The sequence below is a fragment of the Anser brachyrhynchus genome (genome assembly GCF_964034855.1).
Source record: "Anser brachyrhynchus genome assembly, chromosome: 2".
Classification (NCBI taxonomy): domain Eukaryota; kingdom Metazoa; phylum Chordata; class Aves; order Anseriformes; family Anatidae; genus Anser; species Anser brachyrhynchus.
In genome coordinates, this window is record NC_137695.1 from 124839377 (window position 1) to 124862682 (window position 23306).

The following is a 23306-nucleotide window of genomic DNA, read 5'->3' on the forward strand; positions in this document are numbered from 1 at the left end:
AAAACAGCTGAGGAGCACAAAAAATACTTACTTGTAAAGATACATGATCAAGACATGCAGAAGTTTGTCTCTTTTCTTCTTACCTGAGGAAGTTACATGGTTTATTTCTGTAGACAGGAAGAAACGTCTTTTCAAGTTGTGTTCTCAGTGGCTGCGTTGTTACACTTTGGTTTTGGCTTGTGCCGTTTCTCCGGCACATGCTCAGATACGTCCTTTGTTTCTACCCAGTTATTGTCTGAGTGAATGCTATACATTTCCATAGGACTTCCAAACTTGTGGCAGCCCCGCTGGAGGACACCCCTGTCCCTGCTTGGTGCGTCCCTTTCTCCATCTCCCGTCATCTGTCTCCTGCTTTGCCCTGAGTCTGCATCAGGCATGTTTGAATGTGGTGGTGATGCTACGTCCTTGGCTCCTGTTCAGTTTGCTGTCCACTGCAGCCCCCAGATCTTCTTCTGCAGAGCCGATAGCTGTCCTGTTAGTCTGGCAGCCCTTCCTGGCTGTGGTAGTTTGCACTGGCCTTTACTGGACAAACTGTCCTGGGGGCTGGTCAAGACCATTTTGAATGCTAGTCTTGTCCTTCCTAGATCTCTCTCACCTGCAAATTTAGTGAACACACTCTCAAAGACAGTCAGGTCAACAGTGAAATTCCTGTGAATGATTAAATCCGATATCTGGAAGAGACCTCCTGAGGAATGCTGTTTAATCTAATCTGTCAACCACTGCTAACGACTCTGAGGATGTTTTCCAATCACTTTTGCACCCACATTATAGCAGCTTTGTGTATGGTATGGCCAAGGTTTATCTTTCGTAACTGTAGACACTTAACCCAGAGAGTAATTGCCTAAGGCTACTTTTGGAGTCAATAATTAAGAGAAAGACAGCAGGCCATTCAGGTTGTGTTCGCAGGAGCCTTTCCTTTCCCTGGAAGGAAGGAACACAGCGCTGCCTTTCTCCCAACTGAGACACTTTGGTTTGCTTCCACAGAGTTAATCAGATGAACTGGGGTACACGGCTTTGTTCGTGACGGTAGGTAGGCAGCGTGGAAGGGCAGTGTCGGTGAAGATACCCTCTGTCAGGTGTGCCATGCTACCATTAGCTGCGGGTTTTGTCCCTCTGCTGGAGAGGCAAAGTCCTTTTGACTTGCCTTGGCAGTCCATTTGTTTGCTTTTGCCCCTGCTTCCAGTATTTTGAATATTATATTGAAAAGTGTTTAGAATCTTTTCCACATTTTTAACAACCTCAGTTTCACTGAACTGAACTTGCCTACTGGCCACATACCACTTCTGCGCTAACACCAGCAAGCTGCAGCAGAAATTGAAAAAGACTGATCCCAGAGGACTTCCATTTTTCCTTTGCTCACAGCCCCGAGAATCACACCCTATGGTTAGTTTAAGAGTGGAGTTTTAATGACAAGTTATAGCCTCCAGAAACAGGGACTGACTGCTGAAACAGGGTAAGAAAAGTCAGTTATGAACACAGCTGCAGACTGTCAAAAATTTAATGTAGTTTCAAAGACATATTTTTGTAACTCCAGTGCCGATATTATTGGCAATAACAGTGTGAGAAAGTGATTCTTTTCTACAGTTACTACTTCTTAAATGCATTTCTAGAAAACTTGATAGAGTGCACGCAGCTTAAATGGTCTCAGCCACCGAAGTTATGGTTTTCTCAGTAATTATGGCTGTCTGGACACAAATCCTCATATTACGATAGTGTCAAAATGACTATGAGTGTTGGTGTCAACAGAAGCCTGTGGAGAAAGCTTCTCTTTGTGTCATTTGTACATGTGTAACAGCTGATGTGAAGTACATTTTTAATATCAGAGTGGGAGGATATGAGAAGCCCAGGTGCAGTTTCAGAGGTGCAGCTCGCAAGTTTACCAGTGTGATTACAAGCTGAAAATTCATCGCTTTTGGTGTTGGTAATGGAAGGGGTTTTGGACCCCTATCAATGGACAGAATGAATGAGGCATTTCTGAGGACCTTCGTCAACATACAGTATCTGTTAGCTTCCATGATAATTATTAATGCATCAATTGCCCATTTTGTCTGCAGAAAATTTAGTGGTTTATTTGGATTTTGTTTTGTAACCTTTTGTTTGTTTGTTTTTGTTTTACATTGTTCCAAGACTTCATTAAAAGTGCACGTCCTTTCTCGATTTCTATACATGAAGGTGGAATTAGTGTTTTCAGCAGTCTCAGCAAAGGATTTTTTAAAGCCATTTTGACTTGTAAAAAAAAAAAAAAAAGTTAAGCAGTCCCATAGTTAGGGGACAGTCCCCCATAATTAGGGACTGCTAGTTAATTTTGGATTTGGAAGTTGCATTTAGGTTCAAAAGATTCCTGGTGTTCCATCTGATTCTTCATTAGCCTATTGGCAGTTGGTAAAGATGCCTTGTAATATTAAAACTGGTAATATCAAATACTGCTAGAAGTGAAATAACAAGCTAAAGTTCCTACATACCAACTTTAGTGAAGCACCAGTCTTATTAATCTCACTATGCTGCATTGTCAAAAACTAAAGGCAAGCAGTTTGTTGTCATTTAAAGCTCAAAAGTGAGACATTGCTTAGTAACACCAGATTTTTTCAAAGAAGAGTTTAACTCATTTTATTTCTGATTATATTAAAGATGAGCACACTCCCTTGTTGCAGAAGCTTATTTGTATGAGAATTTAGAATAGTTAGAATAGCTTTCTTATAGGTGCTAAAATTATTTGGTAATTACTGAAAAAGGACAAATTAACAATGTTCTCCCCCCGGTGTGTGAAGTAAATCAGAAATGGGAATTAACATAATTTGCGGCACTTGCACATCTGGTAATTCAGGTGACTACATCCAGGAACCTAGTAGTCTTTCTCTTATACTCACCTTCCTCTTGCACTTTGACTTTTTTACTATTCACTTTTATTTTTAAGTGCCATTTTATGCGATTAGTCCCTCATGAAAAGAATTAAGTAAAAATGAATATGATTAGAAACAACAGGTACATTCAGGGGATCAGTTAGTATTAAAAATGTATACTAATTAGTATTCTGATTAGTCTGCTTTATATTTCAATTAATTATTTTTTTCCATCTTCTTCAAAGATGCTCAAATGTACTACTTCAGTTTCTCCATTACTTACGAGCTTACATAAAAATCAGGCATTTAATCATTTTATGCTTCCTTTTTAGCTCATTGGCGGTACCATTTTCTATCAAAACCCATAGAAACAGAAGGTAAACCTATTCAGATGAATAGAAATGAGAGGATTAAATATTTTCAATAACTCGTGTTTTTCCACCATGTAGCATCCTGACATTTATTTCCCTGTGAAGGAAAGGATGCGTCAGGGTTAGCATTAGCATGACTTCTCCCTGAAAGTCTGGAAAAACATGTGTCATTCTGCCCGTCCCCCCATTAACCACCTGAACAAATGCCGCGAGCAGATTTCATTAATTTCAAGAGACTACCTCTGGTTTTACTTAGTTTTATTCTTTGCTAGACCTTTTGTGCTTAACAATAGCAAAAACGTATCTGGAATCCTGTCTGATTTACAACTCACTGAATACCGATGGGCTTAATCCAATTAAAACTGGAAGGAATGTTGCCAATATGTCAACAAAAGTGCAACAAAGGGAGGGGAGGGTTAGTTTACAGAAATTCCTGAATTCCTTTGTCTTGACCAAATGAAAGAAATTTGTTCTTGTAAGACAAGTGCATACTAAAAGGATTAACTCTTGATAAACCGACTTTTATGTTCAGACAAAGATGCCCTGAGTTCTAGGCGAACATTTTTCAATCAATTTCTTGAAAGCAGCTTTGCATTTAATTAGTGTGCCTTGTTTAAAAGCTGGGCGAGGGGGTCAAAGCGCTAAGCCACAGAGGTTGGGCCTTGCAATAGTATGGAGTGCACTGGAAACGTGGTTTTAAAATTCATCGATGCTGAGGTAGATGCTGCTGTGAAGAGGGGCTGCGCCACCCCATCCCACTCCTCCCGGCTGCTTGCTCCTGCTATTGATACTCATCTCTGCGGCAAGCCCAAAGTGTTTAGGGTGTTACACTGGTAGAAAGTGGACCATCCCAAAAATAAATAAGTAAACAAACAAAAAGTGGGACCAGACGAGCACACCTGGTAAAATAAAACTAGGGACAGAGTGCACCTTTGGGAGTCAGCCCACAGTTCCACCAAATCGTCTGTGCCATAAAAACCCACATAAATGGTGTAAGTCAGGATTCTCTAAGGGATTTCTGGGCTGCTGTATAATTCAAAAAGTAGTTCATTTTAGAAAACCTAGCTTTAAAATCTCACATAGTTAGAGATACTCTTTGGACTGCATATATGACATGTATGATACGAGACAGGCCTAGCAGAATTTGTAGTGAAAATATGGGTTAACTGAAGTAAAGTACTAGTGGTACAAAGTGTATACTTGATGTTATGCATGTTCTTACATGCTTTGCTGAGTTGGAGTTATGGAGAACACCCTCTAGTCATGTGTCAGAACATCATTTGAATCTACATAAATCAATACCACGTCAGCGTTTTTCTAGGTTAAATTACATGACTAGAAGTCTGTAGACTACTCTTTTCAAGTACAGGCCTAACCAAATAAGCAACTTTTGTAGTATTTAATCTCACCTCAGACTCTGAATATTTAATATAATTCTTTATTAAGAATTTTCAGCCTAAAACATATAAACAGAGTAATTATACTAATACTCAAATTGTTCAAAATGTGGCAAACCAGCATGTTTTATAGAATAACTAAAATGGGGGAAGCCATGACATCTGCTCAGGTGTATGAGTAAAACCTAAGGTTTTACTTATATGGTGAACTGATGATTACAAAAAAAAAAAAAATAAGTAGTAGAAATCAGTAGAAAAAAACACATCCTAAAATACCTGTAATTTTTCTAAAAGGACAAAAATAGCATAATAAACCTAACGAACGATCCTGATACTTTATTGCAAAGCACAAAGATTCAAGAACCAAAAGGTCCAAATAGCTTAATTTGGTGAAATATTTGTTCTATTGCTACCGACCTTGAACAGGATGATCTGTGGGCAAACTGTATGTCATTGTGTCTGTAGCCAAGATAATCAATTCCCAGATAATGGGAGAATTGTCTTTCATTTGTTAGAAGTCATAAGTAACACTAACACATTGCAAGTCAATATAATTTGCATTACAAGTGAAAGCTTTATTGCAAGATATGGGAAAAAATGCACAGCCTGGAGTCATGCTCCTGAACATGACAGCTGTATGAATGCAAATACTTGCTTTGTCATTCAATTTTCAGATATATTTTTATTTTCTTGTCACTTCATCATGTCTATACGCATGAATGTCCATCTGCAGAAATATTTGATGAAGTTCTAAAAACAAGCTGGAAAAAAAGAAAAAATGTTTGTTGTGCAAACTTATTTATGGGAATAAACATTGCTCTGTATACAATTGTAACAGTAAATTAATTAAAATTGCATGTTACTTTTAAACACTCTGCTAATAGGAAAAGGAAGAATTGTTGAAATCTGTTATTTGCACGTTGTGTATTTGGAATTGTGACATCCACATTTTGTGATGCAAGATGACAAAGTCGGGTGCCTTGCACCAGCAGAGGATGGTACGATATGAACAAACATTAACAGCATATACTGAACATTAAGACTATTAGCAAGAGTCTTATAATACATAACATGGATTCTGTGCGGGTCAGACACAACATGCATCCTGCAGCAAAGCATTTCCCAGTTCTATGCCAGAGACTGTGCACACGCTGGGAGCCAGAGGGTGCTGGTGGCTAACGTCAACTTGCTGTAAAGAGAAGGCTTCTGCTTAGCTACCCAGGAAGGCTTGCTTGTTTAGAATAGAGTAAGCATGTAACAGTGCAAAGTTGGAGAGAGAGCTGTTATTCACAGCACAGAGATCATCTCACTTTCATCTGAGAGGTTTTTATGAAGCTTCGTGTACAGGGCTCACCTTGGCTAGGGACGGGTGCTATGCAAAGGGCAGCAGGACTGCGCCAGTTCCCAAAGATGCCTTCCAAAGCAGCTTACCTGCTCAAGTGCCACACATCACCTTTGGGAATTCCTACTACTTGTGAAGTCTTTTGAAATAATGGTTTGAAATAACATGTAGAAGTTTGCAGAGCTGTTTTATTTTTTTCTAACGAAAGAAAGAAAATAAAGAACCTCGCCTCCCTTAGAGTGAGTCATCCTCCCCCACTTTCGGAAAAAAAAAAAAAAAAAAAAGTAGAATTTGTGAGTAAAACCCATTAGGCTCCCCAGTCACGTATAGTAATTTATAGAAAAAATATATAAATAAGAGCTGCAAATGGTTGGGTGCTTATTTTCTGTCTATCTCAGTTGGGAGCCGTGCCACTGATTTACACAGGGCTGGGATCTCACCAAAATATGCAAAAAGGATTCTTCAGAATCAAAGGTAAATGGAAAAAAAAAAGATCACCTTCTGAATCAAAGTTATTTTGTAGGTGTCATATCAGCCATAAAGGTCTTTACTGAATTCTGTATGATTCTTCCATGAAGTCCATGGGACTTTTTGATATAATAAATTCCCTTGCCTGAACTAAGAAATATGAGTTATGCTAAGGGCTGTGAATATTTACCACCAAAGTTTGTTTTCTGGTAAAGCATAGTTCTTCATTTATTGATAGCTATTACCAATGAGTCCCGCAGCCTGTATTTTCTCTTGCCATCAACAGGCAAGTTGCAAAGTTGAACAGAGCGGGATGTTCTTAAGCAAGGGAAGAAATGCCAACACTCTGTACCTGTGTGACGGTGCTGACCTTATTACAGGTAAATCATCAGACTCAGAAAAAAGCATCTGTGGAGCAAAGGCCGTGGCTCTGGAGCTGGCTTCGTGCTGCACGGAGATACAGCATGCCCTGATCAGCCGCGGGCTGCTGGCACGGAGTGGCCACGCTCCGGCAGATGCCCCGCAGCGCTGGCCACTCACCCCTGCTACCCTCGCGTTTTGTTTCTCAATCATAATCCAATTAAAACAGGCAGCTGCAAAATAATCAATAGGCAAAATTCATTAGCTTTTCACGGTATGAAATAAATAGGAAAATGAAGCTCTCCTTGGTCTTAATTAGTTCTTATAAAAGTTGGCAGGAAAACAAAGACACTTGTACACTCCTTTATTTTCATAAGAGACTTGCCTGAAAGAAAAACCTCAGACATATAATTTCCTTTTCTTTTTTTTTTTCCCCTGCCTAACTCTCTCAGTCAGAGCCTAACCCAGCAGCTCCTCTGAGGGCAGAAAGAAAGGTGGTTTGGCAGCGTGCTCGGGTACGCCGCTGCCGTGCGGATCGGGGCAGGTCCCGGAGATCCTCCACGAGCTGCTTGCACGGCGATAGGCCGCAGCCGCCTCCCGCGCGGGTAATTCTCCTGCCAGAGCGGCCCCAGACGGGCGCTGTGGTTCCGCCATCATTACCGCTGGAGCGGCGCCATGCCACATCACCCAGCAGTACAAATTTGATCTGGATCGGGTGTGGGCACGCGATTACGTTTTTGTCAAATTAGCAGAGCGCTCCGTGAGGGTTTTAGGTTGCCTGCGTGCTTTCGCGCCGGCTGCGGAGGAAGACGCAGCGCCTGAGCCACGAGGGGTTAGGGCCGTGTGGGCGAACGAGGCCTGGCCTAGGAGGCAACCCGCTGGTGCCCGAGTTCTGTCTGAGCAAACTGAAGGGGCAGAGAGCATTGCAGCTGGAGCAGCACTTGGTGTCACACTCCCACGGCACTGTAAATTTGCCAGCAGAAGCCCTGAAAGTATTGGCCTATAGTGTAGCCGCAGGCTAGCTGGGAGGAGTATCCATTCTCACAACTCCTGTGATTTAATTAAACAGCACTTACTCACGCTTCACACTTGTGTGGCATTCGGGCCCGTATATAATTTTTACAGGGCGTTTTTGTGGTGACCTGGAGACACACTGTTGCCGAGAAGGTGTGAGGTCACCACTTCCATTGCATCACCTCTAGCAATGATGCCAGCCGTGCAATGAGTCAGATTAGCAAGCTGATTTAACTGAATACCAAGAGAAAAAAAAAAAGAAAAAATATTCAGTGCAAGTTTGGACCACTTCTTTGCTGGTAGCCAGTTAAGCCAACTGTAAGCATACAGCTTCATACTCAGAGCTGAAGCTCTGAGTATTTTCCAGATGAAAAATGTTGTCATAATAAGGGGGAAAAAATCCCTAAGAACAGTTGTGATAGATGGTTAACAAACTACTAATTTCCTGAAATGTTAGTCTGCTGAGTTACTAGGAAATATTTCCAGTTGCTCTTTTTCTACACTGACTATGCTGAGAACAGCATTCATATTTATGTTTTTGCTTATTTACTTTATTGGTGAAATATTTATGCTAATTGAATTAATTTTAGGAAACCTTTACTTTCACCAGAAAAGTGAAAAGGGAAAAAAAAATCTGAGACTTGATCTTCTCATCCATTAGTCTGTAATTCCGCTAGTCCTGGGACTGCATATTGCTTTAATTCTTGATTTTTAACTCAGCCACTTAATAGACATTCCTTTCTGGATCCAGATAGCAGCATTTTAAGACAGTTACTCATCAGCACTTTAAAAAGAATATACCTTTGTCAGCCATCAGTTAAGTGAGCATTTCCATGACAGAGTAATAAATCCTGTGTGCGGATTAATGAAGCTTCAAAAAGAGATGACTACTGACTGCCATCTCCCCCGCTGCATTCCCTCCTCCTGGGAATTATTTACGTGAGGAGCCAGCGTGAAGGAATTGGGAGAGAATAGTTAGAAAACAGGTACCAGGAGAGAACCGAGGACTATGCTGGGGATTTCAGGAATGAGCTTGGGTAGACAAAAACTATGGGAGATGTCGCAAGGGTGGCTGTTTAAGAGAACTGTGTGAAGTAGGAAGAAGTGGAGAGAGAAGTCAGGTGCTGGAGAAAGGTGGTGCGTGGTGGGGAGGACTGAAAGCAGCTGCGAATTCCTAAGGAGCAGGTACTGAGATGCGGTACTGCAGCTTCTGCATTTGATCCTGGTAAAATGATCTCAAAAGTAGGTCAAAGCACTCACTCACACTCTTCAAGCTAATCTTCCTGATCCCTAGCTGTAGCTAAAATGTATTAATTTTCCTTGCTACCAAAACTGTGGGATTGTTAACTTAAAATAAACAGTAGTAGAATAATGCCTTAATATGCTATAGCAGCTTGCAAAGAAAATTAGAAACTCTTTCTAAATAAGGCATTAGAAGACTCTCTTACTTCACTTTTACTTGAAGTCCCAGATAACTTATCTCTGAGTTGTCAAAGTTATATAAACTAGGGACATCCTATCCTTTGATTTTCAGAAAGAAATTTGACTTAACATCAGACAGATTGATATGATTCACGTCTTAGTTGCTTGTGTCTTCTTTAGCAATAAACCACAATAACTTTGTTGGTTATGGCTATCTCCATTTTAAACTAGGGAACTTTCTCCTGAACTTCAGATGAAAACAAAATTCCCAGCACTCCACTGAGTATCTTGTTGAAAAACTTTAGTATATTACTATTACTTAAAACTTCATTTTTAAGCCTTTAATTTTTTTCTAGGAGAAAAAAAAAAGTGTTTATATGCACATCACTTAGGTAGTCCACCAAACCTTTGAACAGGTTTTACTTGCATGAGCCAGGAAGTTTCATCTCTGGATTACTTCTCTGTGTCAAACTGACCAGGTAAAGGCATGAGTAATGTGCATATACAACAGACTGTTCATTTGAGGTTTTCTTTAATTTGCTACTTTTTCAAATAGTGCAGTTGTTGAAAAATATTAAAAACCCAAAATACATTTAAAGTGAGATATTCTATGTGAATAGTAACAGAAGGTCACAATATGTTCAGAGAATTCAAATATATGGATGTTCTCTTATGAATACTTACTTCTTGAATAGAGTTGCAGATGGTTTACCAGATGGAATACCTTACTTCCAATATAGCAATATATATTTAAAAATGGATGTAATGCAATCATATTAATTAAAACAGTTCTGTTATTTCTTTTGAAGCCGTAATGACAGTAACTATTCAGTAACAAAGAAATGTGGTAAGAAGAATGTAATTTCTTGCTGTAGGGTTGTTGGGCTTGTCTAAGACCTTAAAAGGCTCATTCCTCAGAAAGGTGCTTAAAATGAATATCTAACAGGTAGCATACAGAACAATTCAGGTAGGGCATATGAAACAGAACTGGCTGAAAAGAAATGACAAGAACATTTGGGGACATAGCTGCCTCATAAGTACTCTTCCCTTGTTAACAAAAATCAGTCCCCATGCCTGAGCCAGAGACCCAGCACATCCTGTCAGAAGCATCCTTTTCCACTTAGTCACTTGTCTTCTGATTAGGTTGTTCAGTTGGGTGTTATTAAAACTAATATCACCACAGCACAATATTCAAATATAGAAGAAAAGGTACATCCTGCCAAAAGAGTGAAAAAATTGCACATATTACCACTGTATGCACCCTTTCTCAGGATACACATTCTCTCATCTTACTAGCCTACCATATTTGACTTAAGTAAAGCATCTTTGAGCTTTACTTGTTTTAGGTCTTTTTTTTTTCAGGCTGCCACCCATTCACCTGAGAAAAGCGATCTACTAGCAAGAGCTTCTGTTTCAGGCTCATCTTTGTTCTTTATCTTGTCTCTTCTGGTCAGTTACCAATGTAAATCCCAACATCCTTGCCAGTGTTCCACCTTTTAGGCAGAACAAGACACAGAAATAAGTGATAAAAGTAATCACATCAGGAAAGTTTTGAGGAAAGGAAGTACTTGCATGTTTACATCAGGAGTGGAAAGTAAATGAGAACATGTGCTCAGTTTCACATGTATAAGACAGTAAAAGTTAAAACAAACCTGATTAAAAATCAAAAAGGCCAAGGGGAAGTGAAAAGTTTATGCTGATGCCATTTTATACAGCTGGGAAAAGCAAGGTTCTCCACATTAAGGGAAGTTTCATTTTCTTATCCCTGTATCTTTCCCTTTATTCCACAAATTCCACTGAAAGCAAAAGTGTTTAAAACATTTTTACCACTTGCATTGGCTTGCTGGTATTAAACTTTCTCAGTAAATCTTCCTAGTAATTTTTCCCAGTTTTCATAGCACTTAATTTCATTAAGAGTAGTCATAATCTTGCCTGGTCTTTATCTGCATGAAAGGTCTCTAAAAATGATAAAGAGTGAACCTAAAGGCCACCAAAAGAAAAATATGAGCAGCCAACGTTAAACCATCCTTTTACTGCCATACAAGACTGTTCAGATTCAAAAGGAGAATATGGTTAACCCTACCAACAGCAGCTATAAATCTAAGAGAATTGATATAGAGATGTCTTCACCCACCATGAGTGTAAAGAAAGCATTAAGAAAAGCTTGAGCTAATTCCAGTTGAAATAGTTTCAGTTACTTACTTGGTCATATTAGCCTTTCAATATTCAAACTGAAACAAAAGCACAGAAATTATGGCTTCTAGAAACAGCCCAGCTCCCTGTGCTGTGCTTTGCACACTGTTGAGTTAAGCCAGATAAACAAAAACAACACAGCTGCTGCTCATCCTGCTTGATTTCTACTTTTTTTGACTTTGCCCTGCCCCTTTCCCAGTTGATTGGTTGGGTGCCAGGTGGGCCTAATGGTATATGAAGCCACAGGTGTCCTATTAGAGAGTTCTTTCTGCCTGAGCTGCTCTTTGGCAGTAAGTGCTTTGTTTTCCCTTCAGCCAGTTGCAGGGTTCTTTAGGTGGGTCAGAGTGTATGGGCTGATGTGTTCCCAAGTTGAGAGAGGTAAGCATGTCTTTTTGAGGTAACAACTAGTAGGATCTTTCAGAGTAAAGCAAGCTATATAGTGGTAGGTGCCTTTACTGCATGTAGCTCTTCTTCAGGTGAATAATTTTTAGAGCATGCTTATGGATAGGAAGATGATGTTATTTTGCGTGTTTGCTTTATGGTTCTAGGCTTCTTGTGATTTTTGCAGAATTCTGGGGCTTACTGTGAATGTGACCTTATGCCTTCACCTGTATGTCAAATATTACCAAAGTTGCAACCTTGGTGTTAAAGTGATGGAGCAGGGTTTAGAGGAAGTGTATCATCCAAGTTCCCTGTGCCAGTATCTGAAAACAGGGGAAGTAGGCATGTAAGGTGTAGTCTTTTTCAGGGTTAGGGACAGTTTCTTATATTTCTGGAGCTTTTTCTGCTGTTTTGCTGGCTGTAGAGTCTTTAGATTTTGTAGCTTTCTACATTTTAAGTGCTTGGAATTCCCTTAATGGAGGGATATTTAGGAAAAAAAAAAACAAAAAACATGGCCAACATGGGTTCATGAGGGGTAGGTCCCACCTAGCAAATTTGATTTCCTTTTATGATAAGATCACCCATCTAGTCAATCAAGGGAAACCAGCTGATGTGATCTTTTTGGACTTCAGCAAAGCCTTTGACACAGTTTCCCATAGGATCCTACTGGACAAAATGTCCAGCATACAGCTAAACAAAAACATCATACGATGGGTGAGCAATTGGCTGACGGGCAGGGCTCAAAGGGTTGTGGTACATGGGGCCACATCTGGCTGGCAGATGGTCACTAGCGGGGTCCCTCATTTTAGGGCCAGTCCTCTTCAATGTTTTTATAAGTGATTTGGATGTAGGACTAGAAGGTGTTCTGAGCAAATTTGCAGATGACACTAAACTTGGAGGAGTTGTGGATTCAGATGAGGGTGGAAAGGCCTTGCAGAGAGATCTGGACAGATTGGAGAGCTGGGCGATCACCAACCACATGAAGTTTAACAAAAGCAAGTGCCGGGTCCTGCACCTGGGACAGGGCAACCCTGGCTATACGTACAGACTGGGTGACGAGACTCTGGAGAACAGCCCCGCAGAGAGGAATCTGGGGGCTGTGGTTGGCAGCAAGCTGAATATGAGCCAGCAGTGTGCCCTGGCAGCCAGGAGGGCCAACTGTATCCGGCTTGGTGCCGTGCACCAAGCACGGCATCGCTAGTCGGTTGAGGGAAGTGATTGTCCCACTCTACTCTGTGCTGGTGTGTCCTCACCTCAAGTACTGTGTGCAGTTCTGGGCACCACAGTACAAAAAGGACATTAAACTGTTGGAGAATGTCCAGAGGAGGGTGACGAAGATGGTGAAGGGCCTAGAGGGTAAGACGTATGAGGAGCGGCTGAGGGCACTGGGCCTGTTCAGCCTGGAGAAGAGGAGGCTGAGGGGGGACCTCATCGCAGTCTACAACTTCCTTGTGAGGGGGAGTGGAGAGGCAGGCGCTGACCTATTCATAATCACCAGTGATAGGACCCATGGGAATGGTGTCAAGCTGAGGCAGGAGAGGTTCAGGCTGTGGACATCAAGAAGAGGTTCTTCACCGAGAGGGTGGTCGCACACGGGAACAGGCTCCCCAGTGAAGTAGTCACTGCACCAAGCCTGTCTGAATTTAAGAAGCAATTGGACTGTGCACTTAGTCACATGGTCTAAACTTTTGGGCAGACCTGTGCGGTGCCAGGAGTTGGACTTGATGATCCTTATGGGTCCCTTCCAGCGCGGAATATTCTATGGTTCTATGACATTCTAGAAATTGTCAAACAGTGACATGAAACAGCATATGGACAGTAATAAAATACAACCTGAATTCACAGAATGGTTGAGGTTGGAAGGGACCTCTAGAGGTCATCTGGTCCAACTCCCTTTCTCAAACAGGGCCACCCAGAGCTGGCTGCCCAGGACCATGTCCAGGTGGCTTTTGAAGGTCTCCAGTGAGGAATGCTCTCCAGCCTCTCTGGGCAATTTGTGCCAGTACTCTGTCACCCTCACAGTAAAGAAGTGCTTCTTGATGTTCAGAGGGAACCTCCTGTGCTCCAGTTTTTGCCCGTTGCTTCTTGTCCTGGCACTGGGCACAGCCTGGTAAAGAGCCTGGCTCCGACCCCTTTGTACACTCCCTTCATGTATTTATAGACAATGATGATCTCCCCACTGAGCCTTCTCTAGGCTGAAGGCTCCCAGCTCTATCAACCTTTTCAGGTAGGAGAGGTGCACCAGTCCCTTTGTAATCTTTGTGGCCCTTTGCTGGACTCTTTCTAGGAACCCCATGTCTGTCTTGTACTGGGGAGCCCAAAACTGGACACAGTACTCCAGGTGTGGCCTCACCAGTGCTGAAGTACAGGGGAAGGATCACTTCCCTTCAGCTGCTGACTTTACTAAAGCATGTCATCAGGTTAATTTATTTCACTCCCCAAATTCCTCTGACTAAAATCAGAGATTTTCTTTCCCTATCTCTGTTAGAAGAAAGAGTCAGAAGCTGTAGGTTCTTCATGGAGGTTAGGAGTGGCCTATTTGACCACTTATATCTCCTATGTGCTTTTTGATGTCAATATTATCAACACCAGATTCAGCAAACCGACAAAACAGTTCAGCTTTTAAAAGTTGCCTTTCCTTGTCTTGGAAGCTAAAAATGCACACCATTGTTGAGCAATGGTGCCAGTCCTTTCATGCATGTATGTGTACCTACCAGTCTTTCAACTCCAGGCTCTTAGCTTCTGAACTTGCTGTGAGCCAGGAAAAGGAGGGAGCAGTGGGTGGAAGGACTGGAGTGACTCAGAGTTCTTCAACCCCCTAGCTCTGTGCAGCTGTAGGCTTCTGAAGCAACCCTGGACCTCCTGCTCAGTCTGGGCCATGTTTCAAATTTTTTATAGGCTGATATGCAGCTTTGCATTTCCAGACATGTTATGATTTGTCTGTTTTGAAATGCATGCAGCATACAAATGAAATGTAAAATGTAAGTAAGACTTATTTAGCTACGGGTCTTTTGGGACAAGGACTGTCTCAGTTTTTCATTGTCTGCCACAGTGGTGTCATGGCATACTATTACGTAGCCAGGTGTTATGATACAAAAAATAATAACGAATGAGAGAAGTGAATAGGTATTGAATGTTATGTTTTATTCTTCTAAATTATATAGCTGATCTGAAGAAAGAGTTATGGCAATTCATTAAGGTTTGGATCTTTTAAACAAGCTTTAGAGTGCATGTAGGATATGTACCTATGATCCGCAAGGGGAAAAAAATAGATTTGCAGATAGAGCATTCAATTCCTTCAAACAAAACAAGAATGCTTATGAGAAAAACAGTACAGGTTACAAAGCAATATTAACACACCAGAGGGAGCTGTATTCACGCACAATAGCACATGAGAAAAGACTTCAGAACAGTGCTGGTTTCTTTTGATAATAGGATGTATATAGGTACGGAGAATTTGGGTAACCTCAAAGTGACTTTATTTTCTTCCTTTTCTGTTTTTTTCTCCCAATTTTGTCTTACCATTATAAAGTCTTTTTGTTCTGTTTTGATTTGCAATAAAGATAAAGTTATTTCAAAGTTTGAGATCAAGTATAAGGATTGTAATCTTGTATTGCGTTCTTTCAATGTAATAGAATTAGCTGTACCTACTCTGTTCTTAGTGTCCTGGAAAATATATGCTATGTTTATTTCTCATAACTATGAAGAACTTATTTCCGATTGAAACGTGCCTTGCTTTTTTCTTGTACAAAGCTGAAATTTGAGGAATAAACACTCTTAGCAATTGAGAATGCGGCTTCATGGTACAGCTAAGAACAAAAGAAATGTCAAAATCTCATGCTTCACATTAAAAAACATACACTTTTTTTGATCAACTGTCACATTGATGCTTCTCTTTTCAAAAATAGTCTTTTCATATGTTCATAATTAATTGTTTTTAAAAATCTATTGATAGTTCAAGTCTTGCAGGAGAATCCAAGCACAAACTCACTGAATCTTGCCAAAGCAGACTTCACTGGGCTATGGGGCTCCATGAATCCATTTTCAGAACTTTATTCAAAATTGTACTGGGTGTCTGTGGAAAGGTTTTGGTAGTGGGTGGCTGCAGGGAGGCCCCTGTGGGAAGAGAACTCTGCAATGGACCTGCTGCAGGACACAGATGAGCTGATTAGTCAAGCTGGTGACGCCTGTGGGAAAACATATTCAAGAAAGAAGAAAATACTGCGAGGCAGGGAGGACTGAGGGGGGGAAAAATAGTGTGAAAAACATCCCTGCAACCACCAAGTTCAGAGAAGGAGGGGGTGGAGGAGGTGCTACAGATGACAGGGCAGGTATTTTCCTGCAGCCTATGGTGGACGCCATACTGGTATTTACAATTGTCTCTATTCCAAATAGAAAGGAATGGCTCTCCAGACTTTTTAATAATGTAAGTTTGAGGAAAAGCTATATCAGAATAAAAGAGAACCCCCCACATCTTCTGCTTTAATATAAAATATTGCAAGAACTCAGTTCTAAAGGGTCGTCTTCAGTTAATTTTGTTCTGAAAGGGACCACATAATAAACTGAAGCCATGGCTGATCTCAGAGAAGTGAAATTTAGGGCAAGACTGTTGTATTGTTAAACAAATTTAATATATTTGGCTGGGAAAAAGAAAAAAATAAAAGGACAAACTCAAGTCCATGTCAAGAGTAAAGAGAACAGCTAACTAAATATATGGACATACTATATTTCTGGTCTCAGATATATCAGCCTTTAGGTTCATGAATGTTTTATTCATTCTTTCATAGTCTTCCTGAGAGAGAACCAATTGGATACTGAGCAAACAAACAAAAAGAGTAATCAGACTCCACTGACCTGTTTAACCCTGCGTGTGAAGGATGAAAAGCAGCAACCGTTTTAAGTGGAACAGGGCTTCTGGTGGCACTTCTTTCTCTTTGGGTTGTATTGGCATAAAGACATCAAGATAGTGAATTGATAATGTTGTGACTTTACACACGCCAGACTGTTCCGTCACTTTTTGAAGCAGGTATGTTACTTGAATCACCTTGCCTTATTTTTCAGCCCAAATCCAAATGAATTATGGGTGCGGTAGAAAAAGGGCATGTTATTAGGAGCCCTGTGTAAGACAGTTAGTCCTGGATGGTATAAGATTTGCACAGAAAAAGTTGAAGTTAGCTGGGCTTCCATCCTCTTAGGATGTGGAATTATTATCAGAATTTTAATATATCTTATTTTTGTTCAAGGAAATAAACAAGATGCTCTTGTCTGTGTTCTACTGGAACAAAAATATATAGCCTGAAAACAGGATTCTAATATAATTTTAGCTATCAGAAATCTAGTACTAAAATTGTAACTGCTTTATCTTCCTTAATTCAGAGAGCATATTTTTTTCTAGAGTAGTGTCATCTTCTTGTTCTTTTAGTATTTTATAGGACTGCTTTAAATAAGTAAGCAATAACTTTGAGTAGCTAGACCTTCAAGGGGATTAATCGCTAAAAGACTGGGTAGGCTAGTGAGTTTAAATTTCCGTAGCTGACTGGTTATTAAAATTATTTTATGAGAAAGTATAAATTACATGACTTTTTTGTTCTTCTGAATAAAATTCATAATAACTTTGACTTTGTTTTATGCTTTGGGGTTGCCATGTAGCTAATCATCGTTATGTAAGGGAATTTTAAAATAATCCTGTATAGCTGTGGCTTCACATGGTTACCTAGCATTACCTTGTGCATTATCAGGCTTAATGTGCCTTGTACAATTCCAGTGTGATCAGGATAGATCCCAGGATTATGTTAAATACGTTTTGGGCATGCCATTATTAAAAATTGTACCTATAAGCTTGAACATAGTTTCATTCTTAATTATTAATTTAAAAACAAAAGTTCAGTCCATTATTTGATAGTTTTTGTATGACACTTAAAAGTAGAAAAGATTTTTTTCAGCTGATCATGAGATCCTAAATTGTGTGTTAGCTTATTAGAAAAAGAAAACATCGAAGTAAATATGAATAAATTTAAGTTGCTCAGTAAATTGCTTACTCGTTACCTGAATTACTCAGTTTATTATATGCCTGTGTGCACTTACCTGGTATTTGATTTCCTTTTTGGTAGTGAACATAGCTAAAGAGCTTAAAAGTGTTACATGGCTTTTTCTAAACCAAAATGTGGCCTAGTAAATAATATATAAATAACAGCAAGATAGTGTTTCTAGCTCAGCAGTGAGAAGGGTGAAAGAGCAGAGTGGGTAATCTTACCTCACAAAGCAGGTTTTTAGAAATTCTTCTTATGACTGGGGCTACTACTTATTTTTAGGCTTTTTCTGTAATCACTTGTCAACATTTAGAGAAAGGTGCAACATTCAAATAAATTAAGAGGTTATGGTGAGAGTTTTGTTGTAGCAAGTCTGCAAGTCAAAGAGCTGCAGCTTTCTCTTTATGAATTTTCGGTATCTGTACTGGGTGTTTTAGATTACGGTGTATCTGAGTTTCTTCATGTCATTACCTGGCATTATCAAGGTTTGCTTTAAAATTTTTGGAACTTCAAATTCAGAAGGACAAAATATGAATGGTAAATAGGTGGTAGAGCCATTCAGTTGTGAATCGCTTGTTTGTTTTCTTTATCTCTGAGATACCTGAAGGAATGAATGATAGATCTAAGGGAACTAAATCTGTTAGCCTGTGCTTAGCCTTTACTTACATTGTAAAGTAACATCACAATGGTAAATATATCAGCAGCTCACAAACTCTGTCCAAATTTTTGTACTATAAACCACACTCCAAATACCGATTGATATAAGTATTTCCCATACATAAGATTACAATAAATAATACACCATAAAACAGAGGTCATTCTCCCACTTGCCTAGATCCAGATTCATTCCATCTATCCTTAGGCACATGAGCTGGGATTGCAGCCATCCTAAGCAGCCCGCAGGGGTAATAGGGAGAAAGTGCTTGGTAAATTGTCCTCCAAGCATGTTCTCTGTTGACTGTACAGGGAGCCTTGCTTGACCAAGCTTCAAATTTAATCACTCAAATTAGGCACCTATAATTAGTTAAACTGAATCTGACTTAGAGAAAAATAAACACAAAATTAGGTGGAAATACTACATGCAGACATTAGTGCTGTGGAAAATTTAGCCACTGAATTCAGTGACAAAAACACCAAATCTTTATTATGAGCAGTGATATATATAATGTAAGAGCTTCTCTTTTTTTTTTTTTTTTTTTTTTTTTGCTTTTCCACTTTTTAAAACCCCTTTAAAATCTCTTAAGGAATGGAGGGCAATTTAAAGGAGATTTTATTTTAGCTTTACTTTCATGTAAATCATATAAGTAATTTTAACCTCTACTAAGAAATATTATCCATATATACGTGCAGCCAGTACTATTTTAAATTCTGTTCTACATTAGCAGCTTTGGTAATGCACTGCTAACATGGCTGAACAAAGGCAACGTGCTTTGTCAACATCAGGGGAAGCATTATATGGAATCCTGGCCCTAGAGAAGGGAGCAACACATGATGAGATTAAGAAGTCCTACAGGTATGTAAGATGTGCTTGTGTCTAAAACACAGGAAACTTTTTAAAAATCTTATCGCAATAGATAGTTACAGATCCATACTGTTGTGCAAAGACACTGTATGAATTCTCCACAGAGCTTGTGCTGTATACAGCAGCCAGTCTGTGTGGTTCAAGAAGCAACCCTCCCTAGAAGTTACAGAGCTATGACGCTGAAGGTGTTTCCTAACATTGTTATATTCACCACCTTGCAGTGGCAAAACAAATTTATTCTTAAGATTGTTCCTTATTTCTTTTTGCTTATTTTACTCTTTCTGATTCTTTTCTTCATACTTCTTTCTGAATTTTCTTGTTTTGTTGTAGTTGTTGTTGTTTGGTTGGTTGTTCGTTTTTTTTTTGGTGTTTAATTTAGCTTCTGTCGTTGTGAGATTCAGTGCTCTGCCATGCTTCAAAATACTAAAATAGTCAGAAGTTGAATAGTTAATATTGATATTATGTCATCATTAAGTTGAACCTGAAATTGCCAACCAGTTAAATCAATGGTGAACAGAGGAGTTTGCATCTACGAATCATTGTCTCAAACTGCAAAACCAGAAATTATCCACACTCAGAAAAATTGCTTCTTAAGTTAAGCCAACATACATGCTCCTCAATATTGTATTTTTATGCAAGTACTTACCACGGAATAGTTTAATCTAATTTAGTGAAGCAACACAATATTCTAACAGTAGGTACTTAGTACCCGTATAACTATTTACTTTTTTTTCTTGTTGCCACAACTCTTAGCAAAAATTGTTTATGGGCCTGGCGTCCTCATGATAGTAAAACCTCTTGAGTAACCTGCATTTTAGGCATTTGTTGTTACAATTTCTTTTTGGTCTGTGAGACTGAAAAGATTCAGAGATGATCCTGATGATTCTGTGTGAATCCATTAACTTAATCCCACATGTAATTTGTGCACTTAATCTAAAATGTTTTAATTCAGCCAAACAAGAGGTCAGAGTGTTATGATAAAGAATGCAGACCACACTTCCGAAGTGCAGTCTTAGAATATTACATCCAGTTTCTGTGTTAACATCTTTTCCTGATATTAAAAATTGCACAAAGGGGATGATTCAAGGATAAGAGTAAGAGACAGGACTTCAATCAGTTTGTCTTGTCATAAAATAAATAAATAGATTTGATTACAGTGTGTAATGTCCTTAAAATGAATAATGTTAGGTGTGAGAGGGGTCTTCGGTTTATGAAGAGAGGCATAACCAAAACCAGTGGATGGACTCTGAAATCGATTCAAGCTTAAAATAAGGTACTTGGTTTTAACAGTGAGTGTAATCAACTGTTGAAACATACTGGCAAAGGAATTGGCAGATGCTCTTTTGAAAAAGAAGGTAGGAAGACTTTAAATAAGTTTTACTCAAACACAACTTATCAACATGATGACATGTAACAAGACCTAGAAGTAAGACTAGAAGACTTTATTGGTCTTTTTGCTCTTAAATCTGTACTGCTGTTATTAAAAAGAGAAAGGACATTAAATGTCATGAGTGAAATAGATGTTCTTGACAGCAAAACACGCCAGGCATGTATTTACAGGTTTAATAAATATAGTAAAACTTTTATTACAGCATCATTATGGATGTTGTTGGTTGCACTGTATTAGCAGTTTCTTTTCAACACACCTTGCTATCAAATGTAAAAATATATTTAAACTGGAAAAGATGTTAGGAAATAAATATCTTCATATCATTGTTTAGCTTGATTTTTGTTGGGACTCTGTCTTTTTGAATAAATTGCATCTCTCCCTCCTTCTGATCCCAAAAGGCATATGACCAATGGAGGCGGTAGCAGTAATGAACGGTCCAACTATTAACGCAACAGGAACAAAACTATTGATATTGCATAGTTCTGTGTTGCATAACTACAGCATTAGAGGATAAATTTATTACAGTATCACATTCACTCATGACTTGCACCTTCTGTGTCCCTGTAGTATAGCCTGGCTGCAGAAACCATCTGTATCAAAACTCATGTTTTCTTGTTGCTTTTATATTTAAGTTTCTGGAAAGGAAGCCTTCTTTAGTCCCCAAAGGAGAGAGTTGTCATGGAAGAATGTAAAATGAAATTAACTTTATTTAATGCTGAACATGAATACAGATGATTTACACAACGATCTATGGTAAAACTGACAGTGGTGCTTTATCCATCTTTATTAGTAATTATAGTAAAAAAAAAAAGACTGCTTCTAACTAAAGTGGAAATGTCAAAGGGATTCACTTTTAATGGAATAGCTGTAAATATTTGCGAGATAAAATGATGAGTCAGTCTCACAGATTTGCTTTAATTATCATTTAATTTATGCTAATCCACAAATCTGCTGCTGAACGGGTAATCTTCAGTACAAGGTATAAAACCAGCAATACCTGATTCTGAGTTTCATGCCATTATTAATTAAGTCAGTATTAATCATACTACCACAGCCCAGGGCAAAATTTACTTTTTAATAAACATGACAGAGGTACCCCTCTGTGTTTTTATTTGGAGTTTGGCACAATCAAATTTTCAAGGAGATAGAGCTAACAGGCTTTTAATCAGCAGAATTTCAAAGGAGATCTGTTTACCTTCAATTTCCTACAAAAATACTCTTTAGAACAATTTTTGTCATAATAACTTAAACTGCATATTGACTTCTGCTTTCCAGACTGACAGTGAAGTACTATGCAGAGAGCATATTTCCTGTCTTCCTCAGAAGTACGAAAAGACCCATTTTTGAAAGACAAAATCATAAGTACCTCAGAAATTTTGCTTCAATGAATGGAGATAATTCGTGTATGAGACTACATATTAGTGAAATACAATTTTGTTAAAATGATAAAAACTTACAGTACATAATCATTAAGGGGGTTCTCTACATATTAATGTCCATAGTCAGAAAATTTCTAAATAAACAAAACAAATGAATCTGTTGTACTGATTATCCTCTCAAAAAATTCTTCTCATTGAAAACATCATAGTGAAGGGAATATCAAGTTGAAATACAATGCATCTAAAAACACATAAATATAAAAAAAATTAATGTCTTCTTAGGCACACGAAAACTAGGGCCTGTACTACTCATAAAACTATGGATGATAAAATTATATTAAAAAATGAACCAACAGACATGGAAGACAACAAAGACATCTCCTCTCCAGCTTATGACAAACTCACTGAGGACCACAATCCTGGTGGTAGCCTTTTTCTCACCCTGCTGCATTTGCTCAACGTCATTCTTGAAAAAAGAGAACGAACATGGGCACGCACACATTGATAAATTCAATTGCATACAAAGACAAAATAAGTTCCCTCCTGCTACAGCCCGTGCTGCCCTTGGCCTGCATGCTGACTGGATGCCGTCGTGGTCCGCAGCAGCCCAGACGCTGCCCAGGTTCTCCAGAGCCCCACAGTAGGGACAACACGCGTCCCCAGTGCCGCAGGCCTGATGTCCAGGCAAGGGGACGGAAAAGCATTGGAGAATGCGGGCATCGATCCCGCTGCCTCTCACATGCTAAGCGAGCGCTCTACCACTTGAGCTAATTCCCCAGCCCACGGCCGGCCCCTGAGCAGCCGTCTGCTCGCAGTCTCCCAGCCCGCCCCCTGGACAAGAGCCAAAAGGGCGCTCCTTCGAGCCGGAGTTGAACCAGCGACCTAAGGATGGCCGTGCATGGGAGCCTACAGTCCTCCGCTCTACCAGCTGAGCTATCGAAGGAATCACAGACGCCTGCCCGGCGACACGCCCTTCACACGCCCCTCACACACCTCTCCCGCTTCCAGAAATAAGCCGCACCACTCTGCTACAACTCCTCCTCCATACACACTTCCCTACAGCACCAACACACCTCCACGCACACCTCAGGCGCTTCCCTCACTAAAGGCACGTACACAAAAACACAGAAACCCTTTCCTTGCCCTCTCCGCAGACACACAGACAACCAGAACGCCACCACCTCAAACCGCTCGCCTG

The 23306-nt window shown here is 39.7% G+C and overlaps 1 protein-coding gene and 1 long non-coding RNA gene across 3 annotated transcripts in view; one reads left to right on the forward strand and one right to left on the reverse strand.

Moving 5' to 3' along the window:
- Positions 1 to 5146: 5146 nt before the first annotated feature.
- Positions 5147 to 11570, reverse strand: LOC308188924. The gene is made up of 3 exons (XR_013945876.1): positions 11417 to 11570; positions 6771 to 7011; positions 5147 to 5369 (listed from the first exon to the last, which is right to left on the reverse strand). It is a non-coding gene; the product is annotated as an uncharacterized lncRNA (long non-coding RNA).
- A 119-nt stretch (positions 11571 to 11689) lies between these two features.
- The window catches only part of DNAJC5B (DnaJ heat shock protein family (Hsp40) member C5 beta), a 60228-nt gene continuing 48611 nt past the window's right edge, over positions 11690 to 23306 (forward strand). The window contains exons 1-3 of one of the 2 annotated variants that reach the window (XM_080578456.1): positions 11690 to 11785; positions 16576 to 16814; positions 19200 to 19330. In XM_080578456.1, the coding sequence (XP_080434582.1) occupies positions 19224 to 19330 (107 nt within the window). In that variant the 5' untranslated portion in view covers positions 11690 to 11785; positions 16576 to 16814; positions 19200 to 19223. Of the gene's footprint in view, positions 11786 to 16036; positions 16815 to 19199; positions 19331 to 23306 lie in introns of those variants that run through there. The other variant, XM_080578457.1, reaches the window with a different exon arrangement.